Source organism: Centropristis striata, chromosome 11, assembly GCF_030273125.1.
Source record: "Centropristis striata isolate RG_2023a ecotype Rhode Island chromosome 11, C.striata_1.0, whole genome shotgun sequence".
Lineage (NCBI taxonomy): Eukaryota > Metazoa > Chordata > Actinopteri > Perciformes > Serranidae > Centropristis > Centropristis striata.
In genome coordinates this window covers 13,572,609-13,598,376 of record NC_081527.1, presented here as the reverse complement: position 1 = coordinate 13,598,376, position 25,768 = coordinate 13,572,609, and the positions used below count along the sequence as shown (strand labels likewise).

Here is a 25,768-nt window from a genome sequence, read left to right as displayed (position 1 = left end):
TCACGTTGTCAGATGGACGTCATCTTCATCAGACGGTGTTTTTCTATTATATTCTTTAAGTATATGTTTATAATGATTGAGTTTCTATGGTACACCTAATGTGTGTTCTAACTGATATTACAAAGATAAATTAGATTAAAATTAAAAGTGGGCAATAGCTGCAAAAATGCTATGTAAGATTTTTTTTTTTTATCCCTGGGAGGTTGACCCGTTTAAAAGTTAAATAGCCAAGAATTTTGTCTTTTAAAACATATTTTACCAGCATAGCTGAAGAATAAAAAAACAGAACCACCCAAAAATAAGATTTGGTCCAAATTCTCAATTGTGTTTCACATTATGTTCCATTTGTTCATAACACAAAAAACTAAAACAAAAAAAATCTGCTAAAGAAGATTTTATTGTAAAATCAATGGAAAATGACAAAATTGAAGCTTATTTGATTAGACACAGATTTATGACAATAAGGTATGATCATCATATATTAAAATACATATTGCATATATAATGATATAAAGGTCTTTTTGTTTCAGGTTTGTTTACGATCCATGAGATAAAAGAGGACCAGTCCAATTGTTAAAATTAATGTTTGCTGACTGTGGTAACTTTGATTTGTCTCATGATTCCTCACACGCGTTTTCTCTGTCCCTTCCTCTTTCTTGCGAGCTTCCTCCTCAGGCGTCTCCTCCCATATCTGCGTCTCTTTGGTGCGTTTTTTGGTGGACTGGGTGCAGCTGTTGTGATGGTGCTTATTGATCCTTCTTCACTCTGTTGCTTCTCTTGCACTTCCTTGTTTTTCTCTGTGTCCACCTTCCGCATGGCTTTCTTTGCCCAGCCATCATTAGGGTCGGAGCAAATTCTTATCCCAGAAGTTGTTCTAAACCTGTAATTAGTTATGATTTGTTAATGCATCATACTACATTTTAACATTTAACATTTTAACATGAATTAAGTTTCTACAAATCATTTCTTAAAGAGGTAGTTCATCCAAGTTTGAAAACAAAAACATGTTTCTAATTTACCTTTACTTGAATCTAGCCTTGCAGATTGTTTGTTCAGGTTTTGAAATATTCTAGCTCAATGCACTAAAAAAAAATCAACAGCAGCATTCCTTTACAGAGAGAGGCCTTGTTACTCTGAATACTCTGAAAAGAGATGTTGCTATTACATTTTCGGAATTTTTCATTTACCACCATTGTACTGAGAAGGTTAAAATCTCAGATACTGTGTGTGTGTGTGTGTGTGTGTGTGTGTGTGTGTGCGCGTGTGTGTGTGTGTGTGTGTGTGTGTGTGTGTGTGTGCGTGTGTGTGTGTGTGCGCGCGTGTGTGTGTGTGTGTGTGTGTGTGTGGCTACAGTGACAAATGTGTGTTTGTTTAAGTTGTAATTTGGGTGAACTCACCATTAAAAAATGTGCATATGGATATTATTTCTATAGAACGTGAATTTACAGGACCACTTACACAACGGCTTTGATTGGACAGGCACCTTCGGACTGAATTGTGTAATCCTGAATTCGTGTAACCTGGACTTTGGTCGTGGACACCATATCACAGCAGCTTGCAACTGGTACATGGACTAAACGAGACAGAGAGGGAAAGATTAAGTACCCTTAATTTTGTGCTGCCAAACATTCAGACTCGAACAAAAATCATGAACTTTTATTCTACTTACTTGCATTGACCACGCTCATCCATGTGGTAAGGCAGAGTAGAGCCGCGAGCACCAGGCTGAACCTCATCCTCAGGCTTCACCCTTCAACTGTTGTATCTCTCAGCTCAAACTTATACCATCTGAATCCCTCGCAGAGAATAATCAAGACAGTCTTGCTCACACAGCAGGCGTAGCGTGTACATTCATGTGTTTTCCAATTTGTGAACTTCTTTCTGTTTTGATCTTGGCTTTTATAAAAAAGACAAGCCCCCTTCCGCCTCTCCCCCAACTTCACACCCCTGCCTCGTCGCCATGGAGGCTACTCGCTGTGGCCGCACAGTGGGGAGAGGAAAGAATGAGCTCACCTTGAATCAGCCAAAGATGACAAACAGACCATTTACCACAGGCCTGCAACAAGCACACAAAAGTAGCATCACTCAAAAGTACAAACATTCATAGATGTACACATGCACACAGATACTCATCACTTTCCTTTACACTCATTCTTAAAACCACAAGCTGCCTCTATATGAGAGTCACTAATACTATGAAAAGTTTGGTGGCTGTAAAGAGCACTGAAATAATAGTGGTTAGCAAAAGTACCCGAAACATTTAGCTTAATAGGCTGTGACGCAGGTTACGCCCACATGTTTACTGTGGCATGTGGGTATAACAGATTCTCAGTATGGTAATGCTCAATATTTTGTGACAACCCTGGGGTTATATTTTGTTATTATTTTTTTTTACCTATGTCAGGTTATGTTGCAGCCTGCCTAAAGCAGACTGGTTTGCTCACTCTCATGGTGACATTTGTTTGGGTTTCTTCTTTTGTTTTCTATGTATATTTATATGTTGTTGTTGTTATGTTTATACTTTAAAGGTCACTCAGGTTCATAGATTGGAGGCCTGAGAGAAAACACACACCGGAGAAATAGACTGGTCTCAATGCCGGCCTTTAATTAGGTCACAGGTAAAGCTATACAGCGCTGGACTCAGAATGACACAGCTTTCGCAGGATCCCAGTCAGAATGAGCCCTGATTCCTGTTATAATTCATATTTTCATTCTTCTTAAGAACTTAGACTTACACACAAACCTGTTACCTATGACATGGACAGGCCAACAGCTGTGCAAGTCTCTTCGAAGGTTGTGATACACAATGTGTGTGTGTGTGTGTGTGTGTGTGTGTTGTTTTTATTACATGCGCGTATCTAGCCTAAACAAGATAACATATTGTGAGAACACATTGCCCTGTCTCATGCCTGTCTTTGAAAAAAATATAATATAACAATATCGTGGAAATAGAATGAGTAGAGCGGGCATTGACCTGTTTGCCGTTGTCATTTGACTAGCTTGAAAGGAAATGCTGATTTTCCAGTTGTAATGCAATACACGTCTGTGGGGCTGTCAAGTGCGTTAGCAGCTCCGGTTATGGACAGCAGGCTACTTAACTCACTCCCAGTGAAATATTCTCCTAGCGGCAGGGAGTGAATTCTAGGAACTGTTAGCTAACTGGCTAGCAAACTAGCTAATTGGCTGCCTATCCAACTGGCTAGCTAACTAGCCAGCTGTCAGCTGGTTAGCACGCTTGCTAATTCCACCTTGCTTTCATTCTACACTGCTACAGTGAGGTTAACTGAGTTGTCTCTCATCTGGTGGAGGCAATATTTCTATGCTGTGACAAGAGTGTAGGGATGGAGCATTAAGTTGATAATTTTACTCAATTAGCAACTGCTTACATACTACGTATTGCAAACATAGACTGCAAAACCCTGAGTCTGCGAAGTGCCACAATTTGATTAATACAGAAGATTATGGAATCTAGCTGCTACAATGGTCACATTTCCTGACATTGGTCACTGTTACACCTAAAAATGAGTGCCGCTCTGATCATTCTACCATGTTGATTTGGATGGGAATGTCAGTTTTACTCTCATTCAATTACTATGGTTTATACCTAGTTACAATTTTTATAATTTAATTTAGCAGAAGCTTTTATTCAAATTGGCATTCATTTCAGAGTTTAAACCTACTTGTATTTAATAAGAGCTGTATCCATGATGTTAATCTTTGTCTAGATTTGTCAACAGTTTAGCTGAAAGTTGCATATTGGTTACCTGCATTATGTGTAAACTCAATGAGAGTTACTGGGAACAGATACTGCATGTGTCAACAGACAATGACATGCCAATTCTGTTTCACATTATGTTCCATTTATTCCTTAAAAAAAAAAAAAAAAAACACTAAATCTGCTCAAGATTACTTTATTAGCAAATGACTGGAATAGGTCAAAATGTATTTTCTTTTGACCAACATTTATGACAACAAGGTGTGCTCAATATATACTTAAATATACATTTAATATTTACTCATACAATACAATACAATACAATGCAATACAATACAATGAAATACATGAAATATAAATGTCTTTTTTGTTTCAGGTTAGTTTTGATAATAATGCAATACAGCAGGACAAGTCCAAATGGAAACAGTCATATGTGCTGACTAGTAACTTTCGTTTGTCTTGTGATTCTTCCTACTAAACCTCTTCCTCCTTCTGTCTTTCTTCTGCGGTGCGTTTGTTGATGTACTGGACACTGCAGATGTAATGGTGCTTGTTGATCCTTCTTCATTGTGTCCCTTCTCTTGCAATGCTTTTTGAATTTTCTTCTCATCCACCTTCTGCATGGCTTTTTTTGCACGGTCACTGTCAGGGTCGGAGCAAATCTTGATACCACGCCTTGTCTCAAACCTGTAATTGAAAGGGATCTGTTATTTCATCTGTTATCACAACGCTGTTTTAATATTGTCTAGTAAAAAGTTGTTCCATTGAAATTGTTGACCCCTAGGTTTTTAAATTTTCCAGTGTGATGGGGACACTTTCTGAAGAGAGAATTTTTTTTAAATATAATTTTCCAATGCTCTGAAAAGATCAAACAAACCAAAGCTGTCTGCATGGCTACTTGATAATGATTTTGGTTATTATCAAGAAAACCATGGAAAATTAAACTAAACTCTTCTGGGCTGTTTTTGTTGTTATCATTATAAACAAATATACATTTAGTTGTACCAGGCATTAAAACGAACAAGAAATTGAAAAAAAGGGTGGTCTAATAATTTTTTGCATGACTGTACAACTGAAAGTAAGGAAGGAAATTTTCATGTGTTTCGTTTTGTATTTTGTAATTTTAATGGTTCCCAGCCTTTAAAAACAAAATGTATTTGTGAGTACATGTGGATATTTGTCCTAAATTTATATATTTCTTTATTCTGTACAGTGAATCAGGACAACTTACACTATGGCTTCGAGTGGACAGGTGCCTTCGGTCTGCTTGGTGTAGTCCACAATATTTCCAAGTGCGACTCTTTGAAGAGTGTTTGACCATCCCTGACAACAGCTAGACACCGATACATGGGCTAAAAAAGACAGAGAAAGGAAGAATAAACACTGTTAATTTTGTGCTGCAAAACCTTCAGACCAAATCCTCAAACAAAAACTTTTAGTGTACTCACTTGCGTCAACCACGCTCATCCATGTGGTGAAGCCGAGAAGAGCGATGTACACCAGGCTGAACGTCATTCTGGCTTTGTCCTTCAGCTGTTTTACCTCTCAGTTCAAATTTATACAATCTGAATCAAGGCAGTCTTTCTCACACAGCAGGCCAAGCGTGTATGTTCACGTCTTTGCTGATTAGCGAACTTCTCTCTGTCTTGCTGATAATTTGATCTGGGCTTTTATAAAACACAAGCCCCCTTCCGCTGCTCCCCCAACTTCACACCTCAGACTCGTCACCATGGAGGCTACTCGCTAACCGCACGGTGGGGAGAGGAAAGAATGAGTTCGCCTTAAACCCGCCAAAGGTGAGAAACAGACCATTTACCACAGGCCTTCCCACAATGCAACAAGCACACAACAGTAGCACTAGTTTTAGTATCACTAAAAAGTACAAACATCCATATATGCTAAACCTAACCCTAACACACACACACAGAAACTCATCACTTTCCTTTACACTCACTCTGAAAACCACAAGCTGCCTCTACTTTAAGAGTCGTTGATAGTAAAAAAGAAGTTTGGTGGCTGAAAGGAACATTGAATTATTATTAAATGTTAGAATAGATCTGTCAACATTTTTGATCGTAATCAGTTAAGATGAATGTAATCAATATAAATATCCTTTAAAAATGCTTGTACTAGGTTATACTTCTAACTACCTAAACAGGTTGTCAGTGATCTTTCATGGTACACCCACACATGTGGTTGAAAATATTTTTAGCTCTCTAGAGTGCATTTGTGTATAGAGGCTGTTGCAATGATGTTTCTTGCTGTTGGCCTTCACATTAGCATTTACAACTATGAAACTACACTGTATATATAAAAAATGTTCCACATAAACTTGGAATTATTTTGTTTTCGGACACAATCCTCTGTTAATTGTGGTTTAATTTTCATTGTGTTGTGTCTGGGACAGATTGATTAATAAAGTTTTGAGAAGGTATACAAACAAAACTTTAAAATAAGAAAGAAATAGAGGACTGATCAAGTGAGAGAAAGGAGTGAAAGTGAAAGGTATACAGAGAATGGGAGAATAATACATGTGACAGGATGATCCTTTGAAGAAAGAGTTGAAGGGAAACTGAGACACAATAGGTGTGAATCAGAGAAAAAAAATGAAAAATGGAGGAACTTACCATATTAACTGATACAGGTCAATATCTAATCATCATAACATTGTCACAATTATCGTTACTTACACTCGGATATTCATCAAACGTGTTTTTAAGCTTTGTTGGGGCCACAGGTATGCCACAGATGAACCCCAACAGCTTAAAACTTTAAAATATCTAAATATATAGTGATATCTTAGCCTGTTCTCATTCTGAAGTTGTCTAATAAGGCAGCTTGGTCAGAGGGCCTCACTTCAAACTATGACACTCCACGTGGCTGTAGTTAAGGGGAGAGTAAAGGAGGAAGTCAGGTGATGCAGTATAAAGAGAAAGAAGAGGACTAAGCAGTGATAGTTAAAGGTACGGTTTGAGAAAATATGAGTAAGAATGCCATAGCAATCCCTTCAAACATTGCTGCTTCAATTCCCTAAAAAAAGTCAGAGCTGGGAAGAGGTCAAGACTTTACCAAGGTGGCTGTTGTTTGTGTCCCATGTGAAGTCAAAAGGCAACACTGACCTTTTTAAGTTACGTAATGTACTTAACTAGGCTAGGTAACAAATATATTTATTTTTAACCCAAAACACAATATTTTCCTAAACCCTACAAAGAAGTTTTGTTGCCTTAACCCAACAAAGCTCTTTCCTGTGAACATGGAAGTTTATTTTAAAGACAAGCAGTGGCTCTACGCTTCAAAATATGATACCTGAGGGAGAACTCTAGCACCAGTTTTAAACCTGTCAGGGACTGCGTGTCAGTTTCCACTCGCTACCTGTGTAGTGGCTTTTCAAAATCAACTACTGTAATCAAAACAAAGAAATAGTTTGGTTTAAGCATCAAAAGTACTTGGTTAAGGATAGGAAAAAAGAACAGGTTTGGGTTAAAAATAATTATTTCCATATGTTACTCTTGGATGCAGTTACATAAGTGACGGAACAACACCCACTTTTGGTTTCACACAGCACACAACACTGGTCTCCGGTACTGAGAACCACATTTATTTATTTCAGGGGCACTTGAATTATGTATACAGGAGACATGCGTTATTTTTTATGATCTAAGAAAGCATTTAACCAACGGTGAAGGTGCACTGACATATAATGGACTCTGTTTAAACTTTAAAATAAGAAAGAAACAGAGGACTGATCAAGTGAGAAAAAGGAGTGAAAGTGAAAGGTATACAGAGAATGGGAGAATAATACACGTGCAAAGAGGCAGACAGTTAAACTGAGACCAAGATGATCCTTTGAAGAAAGAGTTGAAGGGAAACTGAGACACAGCAGGTGTGAATCAGAGAAAAAAAACTGAATGGAGGAGGAGAACGGAAACCTACACTATGTGTCTGGGCCCTGCGGTGCATCTCAGCCAGCACATCATTATACCTGCTCAACAATGACTGCAGAAATAAACACCTGATTGGCAGTCCACCCACTGTCAGGATGGGAAGCTAATGTTAGCTTCATGCCCTTGACTCCTTCAGTCAACAATCCCAAGACACACCAACGCATGTCGCCCCAAATGTCCAGTCATTAAAATCAATGAAAACTTGGCTTGTGTGATGCCGTCACCACATACAGACACACACCTGATCACATACTACATACACAAACCCACATGCAAGCAGGCTCACACTTAATGACCTGCCCGCATTGATGTACTCTTATACACACACGTATACATTTCTCCACACCCAATATCCCAGGTTCATCATTATCATCCCTGTGGCAGCCTGTTTGTCAGAGGAGAAATGCCTCGCTGGATTATTCGTTCCTCTCTTATTCATTAGTTGTTGTCCTGGGCAGCAGCCAGGGCTGTTGGTTGGCTGACAGCGTAGCTGATGGGTATTAGTCTCCTGATAAAGCAAGAGAGTGGAACGTAGCGTCGCAGGAAATTACAATCAATACTGACTCTCATATCCTCATCCGATATCGACCGCAAATGGGAATGAGAAGCACATTGTCGACCCCCTGTGCACGGACACAAGGGCACGCTTAAAAACATATTTACATAATGCATGTTAACACACACACAGACGCACATTTAAAGGTGCTGGACATGAGATTCAGAAGGAAATTCAGTCTGTGCTGGGATTGGCTGCAAGTGGAGAATAGAAGGAGGACAAGACAAGACACAGGGTTAAACAACGCCATATTGTCGGGGTCCAACACATGCGCAGTAACTGGAACTGTGATGTTGGAGGGTTACAGCAGACGGAGCCAGAAATAATAATTGGTTTCCGTCTAGGTGCTCATGGCTCAGGCTCATAGAACCAGGATGTTCTCTCATTGTGCACCACCTGTTGAAACTTTTGGCAGGTTCAGGCCAGATTTTACTGTGCATGTTTTGAACCCCAATGATATGATGTAGGGCTGGGCAATATATGGACCTAAAGTCATATCCCGATATATTTAGGCTGAATATCCATATACGATATATATCCCAGTATTTTTATCGCAAAGTGAGAGCAAATGTTCAGTCAAAGTCAAAGCCAAATATGACATGTCACAAGTAGTTTTATTGAAACCGTTTATTTAAGTGAACATAAATACTGTATAACAACAGGAATACTTTTTTTTTAAATCAAGGCTCCATAAAGTGCACATTTAAATAAAAAAAATATCTTAAATATAAATAACCTATGAAATAAAACAGGCCAATCTTTTTCCGAAATAAATATATTTATATAAGAAAAGAATAACGAACATTACAAAAGAACTAAAACACACCCTAGTAAGGGGAGCATTTATATATAAAGAAAGACTTTAAAAAAACAACAACTATATCGATATATGCAAATGGTCTAATTCAATATCACATTTAAAAATATATCAATGTATTTTTTATATCAATATATTGCCCAGCCCTAATATGAGGTCATTTGAACACATCTTCACCTCATTAATGGTTTTAATGAGGGTTAAATCACGCTCACTTTGGCGATCTAGCTGAAAACGGCGTATGTGCACCAAGCCACACAACCCTGCGGTGAATGTCTGCATCTCTTTGCATCGCCTTAATGTGCAGAACGTTAAAGGTTGCATTCAATGTGGGTATTTTTTGCCAAAACCCCACAGAGCAAAGATGAGAAAAGGGATAAGGAAACCAAACTCCTCTGCCTCAGACCACAACCTTCTGATTCACACCTACTCATGCATGATTCACACACCCCTAAATCGCACAGTATTACAGTAGAAAATGGTGCTTTCAGGTCGAGGCTATGGCAGACGGGAGCTTTTCCTGCCATGAAACACACAAACACTGGTTGCTGCATGGCTGAAGCAAACACACACACCTGCAGGCAAAGACTCAATGTGAGTGGCATGTCGCAAACGAGAGCAGTAATTAAAGAAGTGTCTCATCAGATGGATACATTTGTCTGTGTCTGCTCTCTCTGTTTAATAAAGCATCAGCTCCAGACAGATCAAGGTTTAATTTTATCCTTCATCCAACACCGAGAAGTCTTACTGATTCATTTTTAGAAGATACAGATATGCAGATCTTCCTTTTTCCCTCCCTGAATTATAATAATCAGACAATCTGATTAACTCCTTTGCTTTCCTTCCTGTCTGTGTACACACACTGATAAGTTCATATCGAGTAAGAAAAACAGTTAGAAAACTTCTATAAAGGCCAGGTATGCTGTAACAAAGAACTATGTGTCTGGAAGATGCTGGTGCCTCAGCGTGACAGGCCAAACGGCTTTCTGGGAATGGGCGGCTGTAAAGAGCAGTGCACTCCGGGTCATCTTTAGAGCCGGAGAAGTGTTGAGAAGAGCAGAGATGTTTTTGATATGTAACAGTGGAGCCATACACGCCGATCAATACACCGACCTTTCTTAGACTGATTGCATGACGTTCTTCTTTGCCCCCAGCACCAGCACCCACCAGAGGTCCATCAACCATCAAGCATTTTTATCCTCTGTTCCAGCAGGCGAGGTACGGCCAGTTCTCTTCTGGTGCCATGCTCTTTTATTATTTTTTTTACTTCTTTTATTGTGTTGTGCTCTTTTCATTTCTACATCTGTCTCTGTCACACACACACACACACACACACACACACACACACACACACACACACACACACACACACACACACAGGCTAGGCAAACATAAAGATAAAAATGTCTAAATGAAACCAGAGAGAGGTTCATCCTCAACAAATGAGGGTCTCTGATCCAGTCCTCAGGGGCCTCTATCGATGGATTTTGAATATTTCTGCTCAATACCACGGGATGAACAGAAAATCCCTCCTGGAGTTGAGAAATGTCATTTACTTTCCAATTAATATTTCAATTAACAAAGTCATTTCCAATTCATTTCCTGAAAGCGATGGAGTTGAAATGAAACTGACCCCCTGCCCTGGTATCAATCTCGTCGCCATTGACCCCTACGCACAAAGCTTCAATTGTGGATCAACCGCCCATTTAGGGAGCGCGTCAATAATCGACTCAAATTGGTGGCTGTATTACCATACGCATTAGCATAGTAAGAGTGACTGACCCGCCCTGCGCCTCCAGCTCACGGTCCAGAGGACGCAGGAGTGCGTAAAGTCTAATCAATAAACGCTTTAATTATGGCGGCGCTCGGCCTGCAGCTCTTCACGGTTGGGAGGCGCGCAATGCCACAGCTGATCCAGCACGATCATTTCAGACGGAGTGGGTTTTCACCGCCTCAGTAACTTGTCTCTTTTGGCCAGTGCTATTATAGACAGCAAATTGTCAAGTCCTCTCCTTAGATTTGCTATAATGGGTCGATTAGCAGGGAGGAGGTGGTTTTTCTATTGTGTTGCTGCTGCTTTGTGCAGTTAGTGTGGAATGGGCTCAGACTTTCTTTTGTTAAACTGCTGCAACACACATTTTGAAATGATTTTTTGTAGTTAATTTGATTAATAGAACTATTTAAACTTTAGAAGGTGAAATAGAGAAGATTAAACTGACAATAGTAGAAATTATCGTATAAAAAACACATATTTAGGATCCCATAACATTAGAATTATGCATAATAAACAATAGGAAGGTACAACCTGTGAGAGTATCTGTCCTCATGCAGGCTTTTGGAATATCTGTTATAAAGAAGTCATATATATATATATATATATATATATATATATATATATATATATATATGATAATTACCCAAATCAGTATCAAGAAAACCATAGAAAATGGATAGATTAAACTCTTATGAGCTATTTTTGTTCTTATCACTAGATTTGTCCAAACAAATTTACCTTGAGTGAAGAAAACAAAGGTGGTCTAATAATTTGACTGTATATATTAATTTTGCTTTTCTACAGAGATATATCAAAGTGCATGTATTTTAAGTTTCTTTATGAGAAACAATGATGTGGAAGGTCCATAAAATGATCAAAACTCCTCATCAAAACGGATTCATTGACTAATTAATTGACTGGAGATGGTCTATGATGCTAAAAGAAAAGGTACCTGCTCAAGCAACAGAGGTCAGCAGCCTGTTCACCCCCAGCATCAAGTCCTGAACAAGGAGCACAGGTGACCTGCAGCTGCTGCACTGACACAGTTGCTTGAGGGAGACGCCTGCAGGGAGGCTTCATCATTTCTTGTTCACACAAGTGATGAAGCAAGTATTATTGCAAAATGGAGACATTCCAACATCACAGAGACCCAGTGCACATCCCACACACAACCACTGGTGTTCTCACAGTCTTTCCAAGATTTTTGGATGTGGAAAAGATCAGTTAGTTCCAGAATACATATTAACATCTAAAGGCACAATGTGTAGGAGTTTTCAGAAAAAGTAGATTCATACTAAAATAATCCTTCTCAGTCATCACTTATGACCTGCGTGGTTCTTACTCTGCCTTTTTTTCCTCCTCACTTTTCATTTTACTGTGTTCAGTTTAACAAAAACTGAATATTAAAACCTCTATAAAGGTTAAATCAGGTGTACTAAAAAAACTCTCAACAAGACTCATATCCATCTCTATTTTATTTTCCTCTTTTTTTTATTGGTACATTCTGGTCCATGTATGTTCATTTGTTCTTGGTAGAGTTTGCTCCAGTTTTCAAATTCTCTTCCCTCTGAAACAAGAGATAGAAAATGACATTATGGACTGTCCTCAGTACAGACTTTATACAGCTGCTCTGCTGAGTCTGAATGGGACTTAAAACGTTTATGTGACAGCATGGCGATTACTGTCAAAATCCACAATGATAATCTGTCTAATTTTAGCAAAGCATCCCTTCTTCCCTCACAATGACTTATTATATTTCAGTTTCTATGTGAACCTCCATTCTGGTGCACTAGATGGCGTTCTTCCCCTGCAGTGAGTGAATGTGGAGCGTGAGCTTGACAGCCTCTGAGAGAGTCATCCAAATTTAGCCCAGTAGTCTAGAGTGGCAAAAATACAACTACAGCAACCCCTAGGCTATAGCTGACATTATTCTGCTCTTCATGGCAATACAGTAAGTTGTGAGGTAAAAGAGATAACATGTCAGCTGGCCTTGAATCATTTAGACGTCCCATTCTACACAGTACTGAGCTTAAATAAAAGGCTGAAGTTTGATATTGTGCCTTAAAAACCTGATGTGTCTTTTCATGGCCAGATGATGAATCGGCTGATTGATTTTTGTGTCTCGTCGTCAGTCATTTATCTCCCTTTGGTGGCGGCATTTCAGATCAGGCTGTGCTTGAGAAATATTATTAGTGGAGGATCAAAGTGCACGCGTCCCTTTTAGTCTACCAAGCTCATTCATGACTCAACTGCAGCAAGGTCTCCCTCTCTCTCTCTTCATCTCTCTTGTTATTTGTCTGCTTTGATCATACAGTCCATTCAATCCATATCTCGCCCTCTTGCGTATGTCTTTTAGCAGGCATGTGCTAGCTCTCCGTTTGTCAAGCACATGTCCCATGATTGCCCTTTTCATCACAACCACCTCTACTTTTTTGTCTTTCTGCCCACGTAGCAGACCCCCCACCCTTGGAAGCCGCTGCCTAAAGCCCTCTCTTCCCCTGCGACACCCCGCCATTCGCTACTCTGTTGGGTTAAGCAGGGTCATATCAAAGCCTTAATGCCTAAATGTGTGTTTGTGTGTGCATGAGAAAGCATGGTCCCTCCTGCTCGAGCTAGATTATTCTAAGTTCCTGACCTCTGGGTGGTGAAAGGGGCCCCGTGTTTGGAAACACAGGCACTTGTCTTTGTCCCTGGAGCCTGGCGGGGGAGCTCAACCAGGGGCCTCTCCTGCCGGGTGAGTCCACGGACGCACTCGGCCTGTCCTCGGGGCTGCCTTTCTGTCCTCTGATCCTCGCCACCGCCATCTTAATATTAATATGCCGTGAATGAGCAGACAGCTGGTTGGGCAGGCAAACACTCCCAAGGCACACACACCCTCTCAAACACACACAAAACAGGATGAGTTTGGCTTGCAAGCAAAAACATTGATCCTGAGTCCCTTCGCTGTGAGTCAATCTGGCCCCAATAGCCGTTCAAGTGTATCTGCTTGATCTGATGTTTCCCGATAAGAGAGATTCCTCTCAGGGTGTGTGTGGGAGAGTGTGTGTGAGAGATATTGATTGTTGAGTGACATGGCACTATAGATCCCAAGCAGCTGCTAAGAGTTTAAATGAGGCCTATAGCATATCATTAAATCTCTTTGATAACGTCAAAGGAAACTCCGTAAAGTGTTTTCCCTTTCTCGTCCTCTAAAGTGTGTGTGTGTGTGTGTGTACTCTGCAGGCTGCATTCTCTTCGCTCTCATACTGTAAATACATCCACACAAAGGTCAGCGGTTGGAAGGCAAGAGGTAAGGAAGCCCTCTAATTGTCCATCAGATCGATCACCCTCTGTCTGATTGGGGTACAGCGGCCTCGACCTTAAAGGTGCAGAGGTCCAGCTCACTTTGACCTCCACATCGGTTTCTCTCCTATTTTACCAAAGACGATCAAAAATAAACAAGACAAAGAAAGCTAGTGTCGAAATGTTCCCTCAGTGTTCTGACAGGGCCTTCGTTGGTGAGCTGGGGTCTGTCACTGCATAAAATCAATATAGTCAGCTTCCAGTTCATTCTTTGCCTCTGAAGTTTTTCCTTTAAAACATTTCTCTGAGAGCAGCATCCACTGATTTTAGATGAGGGTTAGGCAGGGTGCAGCAACTTAATAAAAAAACTGTGATTGGTTGCATTCTAGGGAAATGCAACCAGGATTCAGATCTAATTTAGAGCAAAATATCAGGATGTTTTATTTGTCTCCTGTGTGTCACCCAACATTATAAACTGCAGTACTAAATTGCAGAAGAGGATTGTTTTTAGAAAGCACTATTTCTTCCATTTAGCCAAGTGCTATAGAAATTAGGTTTATGATTATGATCGTTGTCATTTGCATCAGTTATTAACACTCATTTTATTATACCTGGTTTGGTAGAGATCCTTGCAAAAAAAAAATCACACTATTCTAATATACTTTTCTATGATAATGAGAATAATGTTGCCAAACGAATCATCCCCTCCAATATTGTAAATCTTTTTTTTTTATTTATTTATTTTTTTTAAATGGTGCAGCCCTACTGGGACTTTTCTCTGAAGTGAGACTATACAGCCATGCTAGCAGGTTTGTGATGCTGGCTCTGCAGTGCTTTGAATGAAATGCAAATGTCAGCATGTAATATGATCACAATGACAATGCTAACATGCTGAAGTAATATTTACTATTTTCACCATGTTAGTTTAGCACAGTACAGCTGAGAATGAGAATGCTATTAGTCCAGGCTGTTGTCATCTCACACCTATATTATAATAACTCACAGCACATCCAGAGTGCAGCAGCCGGGTCCGTCTCCAACCTATCCTTCAACCTATCTCCCGCACTACACGGCTCCTCTGCATCCTGCGGTGGCTACCAGTGGCAGCTTGAATCCAGTTGAAAACACTGTTAAATACCTACCATGAATGGCTCAGGCTGATCCTATATCCAGGACCCCATCAGTTTGCTACTCCCTCACTGAACAAATTCACAACTGTTTGCTGTCCGGACTCTGCAGTGATGGAACAAGCTCCCCACTGACATCATGACAGCAGAAACTCTCCACATCTTCCCCGGCAGACTGAAAACACATCTGTCCAGACTGCACCTTGCCTCATAACCTTTAAAAAATCTCTTTTTGTTTCTGTAGCACTTATTGCACCACCAAACTGAAATGTTGACACTATGATACCACTAGATGAAAAAAGAATGAATTAGCAAAGTTGTTATATGTGTGTAACGGTTTTAATTGCAACCCATGTTATAAAATAAAAATAAAATAAAATAAAATAAAATAAAATAAAATAAAATATATAACTAAGCCATGAGCCTGGCTTAAAACTTGTATGTTAAGTGACATAACAACTGAAAATTGCCTGTCATTGTGAATATGTGGTGCCCTGTCCATGGTGTACCCTGTCTCTTACACTCAATGGGGGTTTTCTGGAGCACTTTTAGTTTTAATTGGATATAGAAAAATAGACAGAAATTGAGTGGAAGGAAAGTGAAATAATTGCCACCATAACACTCCTGGGTGGATTATAATAACATCAATTCAAATCTAATGTTGTTCAAAAATAATTTTTGAATAACGATTACTGACAATAATCTTATTTATATGAACCAAAATGAAACTGTGCTTAAGATTACAATTTCACTGGGTGGTCGGGATGATGTTTGTGTATTGATACACTATGTCAGCACTAAAAAGCTTCAGCCTTCCACTTCATACGACTCTGTGTGACTGTGGTACATCCAAATGAAACATTCAAGGCCACCACAGTGCCACCATCACTGAGTGGAAAGTTTTTTTTGCTCGAGTTTCCCTTCACTTTGCCTGTACCGGGCCCAGTGTGTACATATTTGTATAGAGGAGCTTATGCACACATACACACACACACACACACTCACACACACACACATTCTTGTATTCTATCTTTGTGAGGGCCCTTATTGGAATATTGAAGTCCCTAGCCACTTACCCTAACCCTTACCCTTACCTTCACCATCACAACTAACCCTAACATAAACCTAATTGTAACCATAACCCTTAAACAAAGTCACAACCCTTAAACAAGCCTCTAAAGAAGTGAGGACCGGCCAAAATGTCCTCACTTCACAAAAATGTCCTCACTCTGTTGGTTAAAAATGTGTTCCGGTCCTCACTATGTAGGAAGTACAAGAACACACACACACACACACACACACACACACACACAGATGGCGAAGGTGCTGTGGTTATGAGCGGCGTTACCACAGGTAATGCGATCACGGCGCGGAAGGAATGATGTGTTTATATCATCAAGAGTGAGACAGGATGGAGAGAGGGTGGAGGGTAGCGATGGGGAGGGGGAGGACAAACATGACGAGGATTGAAAGGAGGTGAAGCGAGGGTGTGTGAAAGGAACACAGAGATGTACAGTATACAGCAGGAGGAGGAGGAGGGAGATAATAAAGTATGAAAATGGATGATAAACGTCTAGAAAGCCAGAAGAAGACAGAGGGAGAGGAGGGAGTCTGCCTGTCAATCAGATTATGAACCAATCATTTGAAAGAGGATTGCTTTGACCCGAAACCTGCCGGATCACATTCGCTCCGACACACATACACACAATCGCAGATGCACTCAGTATCGTTTCCACACAGTTTGCATGGAGATAAATGTGTCTCACTCGCATCCAGTCTGGTGTTAAGTGCACGTATTAGGGGGTATCAGCATTCATGTATGTGCTGTGTGTGTGTGTGTGTCTGAGTGTAAGTAAGTGAATGAGTAATGAGTGAGTGATGGATGGACGATAATGCACATTTACCCTCTCTCGCGAGGGCTCAAAGCGCTTAGATGTCTAGCCCGGCTAACACATACACTCTCAGACACACAGAATAGTGTTTGATAAGACGACTTCACTCTTATTCATTGTACAGCATGCATAAATCTCTTCCCTGCTCTTCTTCCTTTTCATGTTTACCTCTCCCTTCATTTATCTGCCTCTATATCCCTTATCTTAGACCTTTGCCTCTCTCTCTCTCTATCTGTCTCTCTCACCCTTGCTGTCTGTCTCTTAGTAATGGAGCTAATTTGTTTAGCACACAAAGAGTGTCCGTCCATTAGCACGGGCCTGTCCGTGCCAAGAGGGATGGTGACAAATCACACCAGCATGAGTATCTGCTCTGTGTACATAATTGTGTGAGTGAAGGAAAAAGGTGGAAGAAGAATCCACACTTTCTTTAACAGTGTTTATCACAGTCGAGTAATATTTTTTGATTTTAACTTTAAATCTAATGTGGCGTAATGTGAAAAGGTCCCTGCAGCTTTCAGCCACTTCAAGCTCACTGTTTTGGTTTGCCAGACTCAAACAGCTATACGCCAGCCGACTTTCTCCACACCTGCACTCCATTTTATTGAATTAAGTGAGCACAGCAGGAAATTTGGCTGCCTTTGTGCTACCTGTAAATGCAATTATTTTCTGTAGCCCACTACTTTTGCTGCCTTCTGCCCTTTAGCACACAAAAGGGACTTAATGCAAACCTTTAGTCTGCCTCCGACTCTCAGGCCAACTATTATCTGTGGCCAATACTTTTTTATTCCCAAGACTCAGGACTTTAACTGCACTACTTTCATTTATTTTATATTATTTGAATTTTAGTCTATGCTATCTTGTGTTATTTCATATTATTTTAATTTGACTTTACTTTTGTTTATTAGTCTATGAGTAGGTATGAAAGAGAGAGTATTATTAGGTACAGCATAGCAGAATGGTTCAGGACTCTGTCCGGTGTGAAACTAAAATCTGCAATGAAAGTAATTGGCAGAAACGACTACCCGTCCCTTCGATCGCTCTTCAAAGGAGTAGTTACACAAGGCAAAGAAACTCAATTGATCCTTTGCATATTCATCATTCTGAATATGAACTTTTACCTTCAGGGAGAAGCTAGAGAGTGATTAGAAGTAACAGCTACCCCTACAAGCTCTCTTTTCTCCCAAATTCAATAATTCTTCTAAACAAACAATCTGTTAAACTGATGAAGATAGAGCACTCTCAACGTATCCTTTTGGAGTTAAATGATATGTTGTAGTATTTCTTTTTGTTTGTTTTGTTAAATAATAGTTTATAAAACAATTATTTTCAAAGTAATACTGATTGAATAATTGCAGCTGCTTCACTCCTCTGTCAATGTCCTGCATAGTTTCACTCAGAGACTATTGGACCAAGGATTAACTGTCACTGAGGCATCAGCGACTACAAATCCTAATAAGACTGGAGTCCTGATGATGGCAGTTCTGTGTGATCCTTATGTATGACGGTGAAGCCTAAATCCCTTTTCATATTCAGCTAGATCTCAGCCAGACTATCGATATAAGGCACTAAGCAAGCAGGAAATGATTGAGCTCAGAGTTGGGCATCGCTCCCTGCTCTCTCTGCCAACAGACTGTCACTGTTTGGGCAAACTCCAGTTCGTCATGATGACTCCATCCTTCCTTTTATCCATTATCCATCTCTCCTCTACCGGCTTTGATATGATGTGACACTGGCTCGAGCAAATAACATAAACACCCTGACATGTTCCCATTTGTATATATTACATTTAAGATCATTTGCAAGCGACATTGAGATAGATTTTTCTTTTATTCAAATGAAAAATGGTTTCTTAGAATTATCTTGTTTTGTTCCTAAATGCTCTAAAGCAGCAAGACACAATTTCTGTCTCTTTGCTGTTGTTTTCTTTTACTTTTTGATTGTTTCGGGTTTTTGTGTTTTTATCTGTGGCTGTTTTGGCCCTCTTTGCCCCTTTGGGCCCCTGGCCCTGCGCCCAGTAGGCCCGTTCAGTAATATATCCATACTCACCTCTCCCTGGTGAATATGCATGTTTTCTCATCATTGGCTAGTGGGTCAGCTCCAAAAGGAATGTGATACAGCAAGGCAAGGTCAGTTTTCATTGATTGTTAAATCATTCCTCTGTTTGAGAAGGGCACGATTGAGACGGTAAGACACTGACTGCTCTTCCCCAGCAGACTTACAGTAAACATCCCTCTCCTTCTGGCTCAGCTATATGCCAGACAACATTCACTTTGCCCTCGAGTCAGCAGTTAGTCTGTGAGTGTCTGTGTGTGTGTGTGTGTGTCTCTATGTGTGTACCCCCAATATTTGGTCTCAAACCAAAGCAACCAGAGAAAATCAGGCGCACAAGACCCAGATGAGAATACACTTGGAACACAGTGAATATCCTCCTGTCTGTCTGTGTGTTTGTCTCTCTGGCTACATAGCTGGTATCAGTCTCAAGGAGATCCTCCCACTCTTTCTTGCTCTTTTTTGTGGGTATCTGGCAGAGACTTGCAGAATTTCCTCCCTGAATAGCTGTTTTTTTTATCTCTCTCTCTCCCTCCTTCTGTCCCTCCTTCTCTTCCTCCCTCTATCTCTGGCTGAATGGCTGTCTGGACTGAGCTAAAGGGTTTTTTTGTGGGGGGGCTCTGGAGACCTGATGTTGAGATATTTTTTTGCACACTATGGATTGGGATTGGTGGCCTCAGTAAAAATTGCAATCTCGTAGCTGATGTGACGGGGGCCTTGAAGACTTCTGGGTGGGGGATGCTGAAGGGGCTCGCAGCCTGCGTATGCAGTCGAGACAGGGAGATAGACGGGGGCAGGGAGGGCTTTGTGCACCAGCCCTTTCCCACACTCCCTTTCACCTTTTGTTGTATGGCAGCACCAGGGCTCTCTGACATGACGAATCGCTCTTACTGCTTAACTGAGACGGTGGTGGTAGGAAAGTGAGAGTGAAGTGGAGTGATGTATGTGTGTATATATGTGTGTGTGCAGTCTCGTCCTTTAATCTTCATTCCTGAAACTTTCTCTGCTTCCCATCCCCTGTCCTGAAACCTTGACTCCTCTGCTAGATCTGGAGCAGAGGAGTCGAGGTTTCGATGCATCAAACTCTAGATGGTCAGATTCCACAGCGGATGAGCCAGACGCACACACACACACACACACACACACACACACACACACATTCACGCAAATATACACACTAATTCCTCTGCCCAAATGCCAGCACCAAGCTGTTGCCCATAAAGCGTTCAGGCTGTCACAATAGAGACATTACCACATGAGTGAGTGGCTTTGAATAGGGCTAAGGGTGTGTGTGTATATAGAGTGTGGTAGCTTAGGGGGGAGTTCCTGGCAAGGCAGACGACCCTGTCATCACCTCTGCCCCTTGTCAAACAAGCAATCGCTGCTGATGGCACATGCATGCAGCACACACTCTTGCACACACTTGTACGCTACGCTGCCTGGTGTACTTATCCAAGTTTCATCTCCACTTTGTTACAGTCTTTTATTTTCTCAGACAGGAGCTCTGAGTGAAATGTGTGTGTTTAAGGGAGAGAGAGAGAGAGAGAAGTGTGGGGGCTGGTTTGCAGACCAAGTCAGATAAAGCGAATGGCTGACCCATCCAAGCTGAGCAGGGTGAAGGGTGAGAATTTAGAGGTCGGAAGAGGAGGGAAAACGAATGACAGAAGAATTCTTTTTAAAATGAATGAAAGGGCGAGGAAAAGATCAGTGCTTTCTTGTGGAAATACATTTTGTAAGCTGTAGTCAAGAGAGCAAACGGTGCGAAACGCAGATAGTTATGTGTGCGAGGGCATGAGGAAACACATGACACATTGCAAATGTTTGTTGTAGGCTAATGTCACTCAGCTCTGTCAGTGAATTGTCATCGTTTGCGTGCAACTGTGAAGCCTTGAAATGTCATTGTGCAAAATCGCTGCTTTGCACTGGCGAGATCACTCTTCCACAAGGCACGCAGGATGTGTGTGTTTGGGTGCATACACATGTGTGTGTGTGTGTGTGTGTGTGTGTGTGTGTGTGCGGTAGAGGGAGTGACAAGGGTTTAAGGGGCCGTGTCACGCTGTCACTGGTGGAATGCATGACAGCAATGTTTTGTCACCGTGTGGATGAATGCAGCGTCATGGCAGCAGAAGAAGAAGGAGGAGAAGAAGAAAGAGAAAGGAGGATGGAGTGAGTAGAGGGAGGAGAAGAAAAAAGGACTAGTATCTTTTTTTCTTTACTCCCCACACTCAATGAGGAAATTAGGTCATCCAAGTAAAGCCATTGCAGGGAACAAATCATCATCATAATTGGACCCTTAACAAATCTGTGGAGTTGGCTGCTTCATGCACACACAAAGAAAAAACACAAAAGCCGACACACACTTCCACAGCAACACACATGGCCGGGAGGGGGTAAAACAGAATTTCAGCATAAATCAGGGTATGTTTGACAGTTTTATAGCTCTTTCAGGAGCCTCATTTGGGACAGAAGCGTGATAGAAGAACGTTACTCGTGGTAAATATAATTGTGGTCATGATCCTTCCATAAATCACGGAGAGGTTACATCGCATTTGCCTGCAGCCTGCAAGGAAAATATCCCAGTGCATCAGGTGACCTATGGGATCCCTTTACCCAATTCTTTCAGCTGCGTTGAGCATTCACAGCAAGAGAAATGCCAAATTAGATATGAAAATAGCTTCTAATTTTACTCAATTTATATTCAAAACCACACACCAAAATGCACCCAGCCGAAAAATAGTCTGGCACATTATGTGTCATTTTTACACATTTTTCTATATGGATTAACGTGTTAATTAGTGAGCTTTAGAGGTGTTGGTAGGATGGTAGATTTTGTTACAGACAGAGCCAGGCTATCTGTTTCCCCTTGTTTCCAGTCTTTCACAGTGCCGAGCTATGCTGGTTGGCTTCAAAGGCTCAGCTAGCAGTAGGGATGGGTACCGAATTTGGTACTTTTATAGGTACCGACCGAATTCCGTCGGTATTACCGAGTACCGATTCATGTAAAATCAAACGGTACCATGTTTCGGTACCTTAACGGCGTTAACTCTAAACTGATCATTGATTTCAACCTGTTTTCATTTAACGTCTTTGATTAACAAGCGCGCTGACGATCGCACTATTTTTTCTTTTTTTATTTACCTCCTCGTCTGGTCCTGTCTGCTCACCGCGGCCACGAGCTGCTGCCCTCGTCCACCCCGGCGCAGAGACGAACAGCCCGGCTCTAGGCCTGCTAGCCGCCAGCTGCTATCTCTCCAATGTCTCTATTCGGGCTTGGCCTTCGTCTGCCTCCAGATTGGACCTTCCTTACTCCGTTTGCTCTCTCCATTCTTCTGTAGACCAGTCATTAGCAGCTAGCAACTAGCTGATGCATCTCTGGTCCTCCGTTAATACTCTGCTCTTCAACTCAGGAATATTACCTGCCAATTTACTCCAAACTGCCTCGCTGAAATTAAATCCCTCGGACTCCTGCGTCATCCTCGATATGTGCACAGAGCAGCCCGACTCAACTTTGTTTATTCCAACCATGCTATGGCCACAATACTGTCTGACCGGTGCTGCGCACAGCTACGACGTCATCACAACAAATCACACGTGCACTTGCAACCTTTTTTTTTTTTTTCTCCTCCGTGCACTTGCAACCTGAGAGCGCTCTTCTGCATTCTTTGGTAACACTGCAACCTTCATGTTACAATAAAACAATAAAGCACTGCTCATCCTGGATTTTATATTGTTGTGATATATTTTTTAAAGTTTATATTTTGAGAAATAAATATGTTGAATTGAAAAAAATTGATTTTATTATTTAACAAATTAACATTTATTACCACATAAACAAACGCAAAAGTACCGAAAATTGGTACCGTTGAGTACCGGTACCGATTCCCAGGTACCGGGTATCGGTACCGTATCGGTTCAAATGTGAAAGGTACCCATCCCTAGCTAGCAGCCAGTTAGCTTAGCTTAACACCTAGCCTGGGTCTGTCGAAAGACAAAAAATTCTGCTATTAGCACCTTTTAAGTTCACAAATAAACATTGTATCTCTTTGTAGTGTGTAAAAAGGTGTAAAAACAACTTTCATGCAGGAGGCACAATTTTTAACATTGACCGTCAAGCTGCTTTCACCGACTTCAAGCTAGCTAAGCTACGCTAAACAAACTAGCTGCTAGCTTTAGCTTCTCACTTAACTTTAATATTTATTGAAGGATTTGACCTGAACTGCTAAAATCTTAAATCAAAACAAATTCAAAGTGAAAATGAAACAAAGTTTCAGTTCCATCTACTGTTCTTTAGGGATTAACTTGGCATCTTATGCCACCATGAATTACATCATGTTTTGTGTTGTTGACCTCAACTAAGGTGATAGAATAGGTTAAAACAGGTCAAGAATGCAGAAGCTGGAGGGATATGAAATACAATACTCTATGTATGAACACAAACACACATTGACACACTTGGAACATGTGCTTCCTCAAGGCATCTTCTCCCTTCAGGGGCAGGGGTTCAACACACAAGCAAGCTCTGTCAAGAAAAGGAAGATCGAAAGTTGACCTTGCACACTTTCAGCTCTTCCTCGCTCATTTCACATGACAGGCTGCATGCGTTAGTTATTCATGTTTAAAGGCAGTCTGTTCGATTCCAAGAGCAAGATTCACACACACACACACACTCACATTCCTGACACCCAAACTGCAGTCAAACACGTAATATAGGCAGAATAAATCTCCATAAAGTGTTTGATTGGGATCTGTTGTGCATGTCAGTGTTGTCTGCTGCTGGTAGCATCTTCAGGAACCATATCAACAACTGGCAAAGACAGAGAGAGGCAAGCCCGAGCAGACAGTAATCCAGTAATTGCCATGTGCCCATGTCGCTTATCAAAATAATTGACAGTATTTTCAAGAGTGAGATGGGAGTGTTTATCCTGGTGCTACCCGAACAATACTGTAGATCCCACAACTCTGGATCAGTAATGAGATGGCTGGGCTTTGTTGAGGTTTGTTCCTCACAACAATGTGGTTTTGGGTAAATCCATCGAAACTTTTACTGCATGGTTATTTTCCATTTAAAATAACTGTCTCACCAAACTTTCTAACATACTGCAATTTCATGTTGAACTGATGTGAATGGAATTTAAAAAATGAAACTTTTTGCTCATGTTTCCCTTGTTGTCGTAACTATGTATGAGGACATGGTGACAAAAGTTGCTGAAAGGGGAATGGGGTGCAGCTGTCACTCTCTGATCGCATATGAGACCATTTGTTATAAATACAGCTATATTTGAGCCAGCTTTACAGCTTTTATACTCTGTATCTCCTTTCAATAGGCTATAACTTAAATAAAATTAAATAAATTGGCTTAGAATCATCTAATCCCATAAAAATGCTTTTTTTTCTGTGGTTGCAACAAAAAAAATCCCAATGCAGCCCAAAAAGCATTCTCCCCATAGACCACCATCATAAGATAAGAGAAAAATCTGTAAAACGGTCAACGGGACACCTTGAACTGCAAAACAATATAAATTATGGCTATTTACATCATGAATTTTTGAATAATAAATGGAAATTTTATATGTGTAAAACTTTCCTCGAGCCAAAAAAAAAAAAAGATTTAAAAATCTGTTACATCATTACAATGTCAAGTCTATGGGCTGAGTGGAGTATGGCCAGCAGCATAGAAACACCACTGCGAATATTCAGTGGGCCACATAACGCAGAAGTAAACCCAAAATGTTTTTTCTGGCACATGCACCAGGCTCCTACTGGACTGGATAGTTACCATATTTGGGAATCAAGTTCTTAGACCCTAAACTTGTTAGGAAAATGTTTACTGAGGTAATAAATCAAGTGAGATCTAGGGTCTTTTTCTCATAGACTTGTATACAATCACTTCCTTTCCAAAACAGTGGAGTAGCCCCCTAATGGCCATTAGAAATAATGCAAATTGAAGGCACTTGGTATTGGTATTGGTATCCACTTTTCAGACCAGGAGGTAACGTCCACTTCTTTTACACAGCCTGTTTGAAGGGCAGTGGTGTGCATGGCTTTCAGTTTAGGGTGGCCTTGGAAGAGAGGAAAACATTTTGATTGTGCCCTTGAAGTACTAACAGTTGTATGTGTTATTTTACAGTGAAACCTAGTGTGAGGACTCTCCACAGGCCTCTATACCTCTCCAGAGCCAGGCGGCTGATTGACAGGACTTGGCTGGCTGTGGACCCTCCTTCCCAGCGTCTCCTCCTCTCCCTCTCTCCTGCTCTCTCGCTCTCTCTCTCTCTCGCTCTCTCTCTCCTCAATCGCAGGGCTGCGCTCACCGACTCGACACCGCCAACAGGGATGCAGCGAGGGCGCAGCGCAGCCTGAAAAATGGCACCACCACGCGTCCTGTGGATCTATCCATCCCTTTTCCTCCTGTCTTCCCCGCTTCTTCTTCTTTTTCACGCGTTGTCGCCGTGCCAAGCCTTACGGAATTACCCGGAGAATGAAGGTGGGTGCCCTGGTTTGTGGTTGTGTGAAGTGCAGTGAGGGTGATGACTTGGTGTTGTGCGCTGCTGTGTTGGCGGATGGGGAGCTCCCCGCATCCCGCGGTTCCACTTGCCGGGGAAGGAGCGGAGCGGC

The 25,768-nt window shown here is 41.1% G+C and overlaps 2 protein-coding genes across 9 annotated transcripts in view; one reads left to right on the top strand and one right to left on the bottom strand.

Moving 5' to 3' along the window:
- Positions 1-387: 387 nt before the first annotated feature.
- The window catches only part of LOC131980729 (eotaxin-like), a 226,883-nt gene continuing 201,502 nt past the window's right edge, over positions 388-25,768 (bottom strand). The window contains exons 1-4 of one of the 6 annotated variants that reach the window (XM_059345021.1): positions 5,164-5,345; positions 4,947-5,067; positions 4,212-4,402; positions 388-695 (exon numbers count right to left, since the gene is read on the bottom strand). In XM_059345021.1, the coding sequence (XP_059201004.1) occupies positions 625-695; positions 4,212-4,402; positions 4,947-5,067; positions 5,164-5,230 (450 nt within the window). In that variant the 5' untranslated portion in view covers positions 5,231-5,345 and the 3' untranslated portion in view covers positions 388-624. Of the gene's footprint in view, positions 881-1,458; positions 1,574-1,669; positions 2,057-4,211; positions 4,403-4,946; positions 5,068-5,163; positions 5,346-5,518; positions 5,539-11,803; positions 12,374-25,768 lie in introns of those variants that run through there. The other 5 variants (XM_059345022.1, XR_009395240.1, XR_009395239.1 and 2 more) reach the window with 5 other exon arrangements.
- The window catches only part of epha4b (eph receptor A4b), a 103,085-nt gene continuing 102,797 nt past the window's right edge, over positions 25,481-25,768 (top strand). For 2 of the 3 annotated variants that reach the window (XM_059345019.1, XM_059345017.1), the window contains exon 1: positions 25,482-25,637. In XM_059345019.1, coding sequence (XP_059201002.1) covers positions 25,517-25,637 — 121 coding nt within the window. In that variant the 5' untranslated portion in view covers positions 25,482-25,516. Of the gene's footprint in view, positions 25,638-25,768 lie in introns of all 3 variants that reach the window. The other variant, XM_059345018.1, reaches the window with a different exon arrangement.